Genomic DNA, 5,770 nt, shown 5'->3' on the forward strand with positions numbered 1-5,770 from the left:
TACTCGGGAGGCTGAGGCAAGAGAATCGCTTGAACCCAAGAGGCAGAGGTTGCAGTGAACCGAGAAAAGGAGAGGATAAAAAAAAAAAAAAATACATAAAAATAAAGAAAAAGAGACGCTGGCTGGGCACAGTGGCTCACACCTGTAATCCCAGCACTTTGGGAGGCTGAGGCGGGCGGATCACGAGGTCAGGAGATCAAGATCATCCTGGCTAACACAGTGAAACCCAGTCTCTACTAAAAATACAAAAAATTAGCCAGGTGTGGTGGCAGGCGCCTGTAGTCCCAGCTACTCATGAGGCTGAGGCAGGAGAATGGCATGAACCTGGAAGGCGGAGCTTGCAGTGAGCCAAGATGGTGCCACTGCACTCCTGGGCGACAGAGCAAGACTCCATCTCAAAAAAAAAAGAAAAAGAAAAAAATATATATATATGTACACTCACAGTGACGTGTCTATGACTGTGTCTAGCAAAGCTTAAGATGAAAGAATAGCAGTTAACATTGTTTATGAAGATTTATCAAATGTAACCCTTCAAAATATTTTATCAAATACTTATCAAATGTAACCCTTCAAAAATATTTTAAAGGATGTACTAACAATCAGTTCCTGTAGTACAGTTTTACTTTCTGCTGCTAATGATTGTTCTTTTAGTATCATATTAAAAATCTGAGAAACATGAGTAGACACATTTTCTGGAATAGATGTGAGAGATCCAAGTGCTACTGTAGTAATGGTATCTAATGCAGAGACACTGGAAGACAGCAGATTACCTATAACAAACAAACAGAAAAAAACAGAAAGATGTAAACTTTGACATTTGATATAAACATATATATACACATATATATTAAATACAGTTCAAACCATTTCAAAGAAGTTGGCAAAAGTATACCCTTGTAGAATTTGTAATAACGAGCTTAAAAGAACTGGCTCACTACATAAGCAAGGAAATATTTAAATACACATTACATATTTTCCATAGTGCTCTGTAAGCCCTTAACATATTTGTAAGTGTATCAGACCCATAACTGTAATTCATAGTGCACAAAGAATTAGAATATTCTACAATTAATCTCTGACTAAAAATAATATACAGAATTATGGTAAGTTTACAGAAGAAAAGAAAAACTGGAAATCAATACCAAAATGTATTGATTGTGCTTGGCTTAATGAGACTAGAGTCTAGATGATTTTTTAAATTTTTATATTTCTGGATGTCCAAATTTTCCATAATGAAGATAGTATTTCACACTAAATAAACATGCTTTTTTCTAAAGGGAGATAACAGAATAGTTAAAAACAATGAGACACCAACATATTCTGACAATATAGCAAACCATCAAGATATACATGCCCCCACCCCAAATAAAAAGTTGCAGAATGTTTATGCACAGAAAATTTCTAGAAAAAGGCCCAAGAAATTTAACAATAACACCTATGGTGAATGACCCAGGGACAGGAGCCAGAGTCAGGGAAAAGGAGGACTTCTACTTCTAACGTTTATATACTCAGTTACTTAATAAATGTAACATTTTATAGAAAACAGAAGGGAGGGTTGGGAGGGAAAAAGATTTGTTTTAATTCAGACAGTAAAGCATTAATCTTCAGCCTGAACAAATAGTTTGTGCATGGTAGAGAGTATTGGTGACACTGTCATCTATGTTTCACAAAATTGAATTATCAGTTTTGAAATCAACATCACACTTAACACATCAAGACTAGAACAGAACAGCCTGAACTTACCAAATAAGGTCTTATGTACTTCTAGCATGGCCTTTTGTTTTGAGCTACCATCCTTAATTAATTCTTCCATATTATTAAACAGACTATTCAGGTTTTTGCCAAAAATATCCTGAGCTTCTGCATTGTGTTGGTCAACTGCCTTCTTACGATCCAGTTTGGAATGGAGATCAGATACATCTTTTGTAGTTTCTTCAACTGTGTTAAGCAGCTGTATTTTTAAAAATAAGTGTTAGACAAAATGGATATGATGAAAAGAATCTAATGAAAGTATCTACATAAGGATTTATCTTGATAAGAACTAGTAAATTTTCCAGCCTGACCAACATGGTGAAATCCCGTCTCTACTAAAAATACAAAAATTAGCCGGGCGTGGTGGTACACACTTGTAGTTCCAGCTACTCAGGAGGCTGAGGCAGAAGAATTGCTTGAACGTGGGAGGTGGAGCTTGCAGTGAGCCAAGATTGTGCCACTGTCACTCCAGGCCGGGCGACAGACAGAGAGACAAAGCAAGAGTCTGTCTCAAAAAAAAAAGTACAACTAATAAAAAATTAAATACCTTCAACATCTTTCATCATTAGAACATACTAAATTTCTTTTTTTTTTTTGAGACAGAGTCTTGCTCTGTTACCCAGGCTAGAGTGCAATGGCATGATCTCAGCTCATTGCAACCTCTGACTCCTGGGTTCAAGCAATTCTCTTGCCTCAGCCTCCCGAGTAGATGGGATTATAGGCATGTGCCACCATGCCTGGCTAATTTTTGTATTTTTTTTTAGTAGAGATGGGGTTTTACCATGTTGGTCAGGCTGGTCTCGAACTCCTAACCTCAAGCAATCCACCCACCTCAGCCTCCCAAAGTGCTGGGATTACAGGTGTGAGGTGAGACACTGTGCCCGGCCAGAACATACTCAATTCTTAATGACTAATTAGGTTCAATCATCCCCACAAAGAAAAAGCATCACAACATCACATTCTAAATGTCTACAAAATATATTTTAAAGTTATGTTCTATTTTCTTTTTTCTTTTTTGAGACAGAGTTTTGCTCTGTTGCCCAGGCTGGAGTGCTATGGCGCGATCACGCCCAGCTAATTTTATATTTTTAGTAGAGACGGGTTTCTCCATGTTGGTCAGGCTGGTCTCGAACATCTGACCTCAGGTCATCCGCCCACCTCGGCCTCCCAAAGTGCTGGGATTACAGGCATGAGCCACCACGCCTGGCTAAGTTATGTTCTATTTTCCAAACTCCAGGAGCAGGAGTAGTTTTTTCATAAGTCAGCATCTCCGCTAAGAAAAATATGGATGAAATAGTAAAATAATATTTTTTAAATGGACAGAAATACCATTTTGGGTGAATAAACAGAATATCATAATTAATGCTTAAGCACAGACATTATTTCTATCCATTCTCTATTTAATATGAGTATAAATCAATACAAGGGACAAACCTTGCTGGCAGCATCATGAAGTTTCTCCTCAGTACTTTCCAAAGCTGATGTGATATATTCTTCTTTAACAAGTTGTAATTTAGTTTCTTGCAAATGTTTCTGAGTGGTTTCAAGTTCTTGTGTTTTATTTTGCAGGTCAGATTTACACTGGTCAAGTTCATTTTTATTATCCATAAACAACTCTGTAACCTAAATATAAAGTAGAATTTAAAAAATGCTGATCTGGTTGGTAGGGTATCTGGCTAGTTCATAAGATTAGAAAAATGAAACAAATTATTTCCATGCAAAAGCTGTAACAAGTTACCCAGTAGATTAACAAAAATATGTCATCTGGTTTCTTTCTGCAATCTTACTCAACACTTTGAGATTAAACAATAGGTTTGGGGTAGTACTATTAATTCTTCAGGTTCCTTCAACATTGCCAATGGATTTGAATATAACAGTGTTAGTGTGGCCCGGCAAGGTGATTCACGCCTGTAATTCCAGCACTTTGGGAAGCCAAGGCAGGAGGATCACTTGAGCCCCAGAGTTTGAGACCAGCCTGGGCAACATAGCGAGACTCCATCTCTACAAAAAAATAAAATAATTAGCCAGGTATGGTGGTGCATGCCTGAAGTCCAGCTACTCAGGAGGCTGAGGCAAGAGAGTTGCTTGAGACCAGAAGTTTGAGGCTGCAGTAAGATATAATTACGCCACTGCACTGTAGCCTGGGCATCAGAGCAAGACCCTGTCTCTAAAAATAATTAAAAATGGCCAGGCATGGTGGCTCACGCCTGTAATCCCAGCACTTTGGAAGGCCGAGGCGGGTGGATCACGAGGTCAGGAGATCGAGACCATCCTGGTTAACACCGTGAAACCCCGTCTCTACTAAAAATACAAAAAATTAGCCGGGCGCAGTGGTGGGTGCCTGTAGTCCCAGCTACTCGGGAGGCTGAGGCAGGAGAATGGCGTGAACCCGGGAGGCGGAGCTTGCAGTGAGCTGAGATCACGCCACATTCCAGCCTGGGTGACACAGTGAGACTCTGTCTCAAAAATAATAATAATAATAATAATAATAATAATAATAATGATAAATAAATAAATAAAGGTATTAATGTGAGAGTGGCCCTGAAAGGTCAGGCCTCTTGCCTACCCTAGTTATATTACTTTTCTTTAATATCCAGTCTCTCCCAATATCTGTATTCCTTCATCTGATAAACATGTTAACAAAAATGCTTCAGCATTCACTATCAAACAATTCAGTTAATTTTTTGTAATGTTTCATTAATATAAGCTGTCAGCTTTTTTGATGTGATTGATGATAGTAAAAAATCATGATATAACTTACTTTCAGTATAAGGGTCAGCAAAATAAAATCTTTCTTTTTTTTTTTTCTTTTTTTATAAAATCTTAAAGAAGGAGCTGGGTGCGGTGGCTCATGCCTGTAATCTGAGCATTTTGGGAGGCCGAGATGGGTGGATCATGAGGTCAGGAGTTCAAGACCAGCCTGGCCAGCATGGTGAAACCCTGTCTCTACTAAAAATACAAAAAAATTAGCAGGGCATGGTGGCACATGCCTGTAATCCCAGCTACTTGGGAGGCTGAGGCAGGAGAATCGCTTGACCCCAGGCAGCGAAGGTTACAGTGAGCCGAGATCACACCACTGCACTCCAGCCTGGGTGACAGAGTGAGACTCCATCTAAAATATATATATAGAGAGAGAGAGAGAAGGAAAAAATATTAGGTCTTTCACATTCTAACATTTTCTTTCAATATTTGCTTTTCACATAACAGTAAATATCATTTTAAATGCTTACCCTATTCAGCTCCTCCTCAACAGCACCAATTTTTTCAATCAATTCTACAATCTGCTCTTCTTGAACAGTTAATTTTCCACTCATGACTCTAAAATAAAGTTTAATATGAGTTTAACAGTTAATATTTTTTCTAACTCCTACAAAATGTATTCCAACACAATTGTGACAGCTACACAAACTCATTTCCAACATTTATCACCATCACTTGATACCCAAGTGTCACCTGATACCCAAGTGTCACTTGATACCTAAGTGTCAATAAGCAATAAATACAAATTACAAAGAACAAATTATATTCCTTGTCTTTGTTTTATAAATGAAATATTTTTCCCTTGCCCTAAATTCTGAAACTAAGAATCCCTACCTATGAAGGGAAAAGTATGTGTGTACCAAATTTGAGAAGCTAGAAAGCTAACAGAGGACTGACTGTAACACAAAGTAGAGAGAAAAGGGAATACAACCTAAGTGTCTATAATCAGGCATACAGAATATAAATATGCCCCACAGAATGTTGGAAAAATGTGGGACTAGGCCGGGCGCAGTGGCTCACGCCTGTAATCCCAGCACTTTGGGAGGCCGAGGCGGGCAGATCATGAGGTCGGGAGATCGAAACCATCCTGGCTAACATGGTGAAACCCTGTCTCTACTAAAAATACAAAAAATTAGCCAGGCATGGTGGCAGGCGCTGTAGTCCAAGCTACTCGGGAGGCTGAGGCAGGAGAATGGCATGAACCTGGGAGGCGGAGCTTACAGTGAGCTGAGATCATGCCACTGCATTCCAGCCTCGG

The 5,770-nt window shown here is 38.8% G+C and overlaps 1 protein-coding gene across 1 annotated transcript in view; it reads right to left on the bottom strand.

Annotated features, from left to right (window-relative positions):
* KIF11 (kinesin family member 11) overlaps nucleotides 1–5,770 on the bottom strand; it is a 64,483-nt gene that overhangs the window by 24,821 nt on the left and 33,892 nt on the right. The window contains exons 11-14 of the mRNA XM_011947900.1: nucleotides 4,983–5,070; nucleotides 3,187–3,375; nucleotides 1,744–1,951; nucleotides 598–770 (exon numbers count right to left, since the gene is read on the bottom strand). Of these exons, the coding sequence (XP_011803290.1) occupies nucleotides 598–770; nucleotides 1,744–1,951; nucleotides 3,187–3,375; nucleotides 4,983–5,070 (658 nt within the window). The remainder of the gene's footprint in view (nucleotides 1–597; nucleotides 771–1,743; nucleotides 1,952–3,186; nucleotides 3,376–4,982; nucleotides 5,071–5,770) is intronic.

This window comes from Colobus angolensis, unplaced genomic scaffold (assembly GCF_000951035.1).
Source record: "Colobus angolensis palliatus isolate OR3802 unplaced genomic scaffold, Cang.pa_1.0 Scaffold270, whole genome shotgun sequence".
NCBI classification, from domain to species: Eukaryota; Metazoa; Chordata; class Mammalia; order Primates; family Cercopithecidae; genus Colobus; species Colobus angolensis.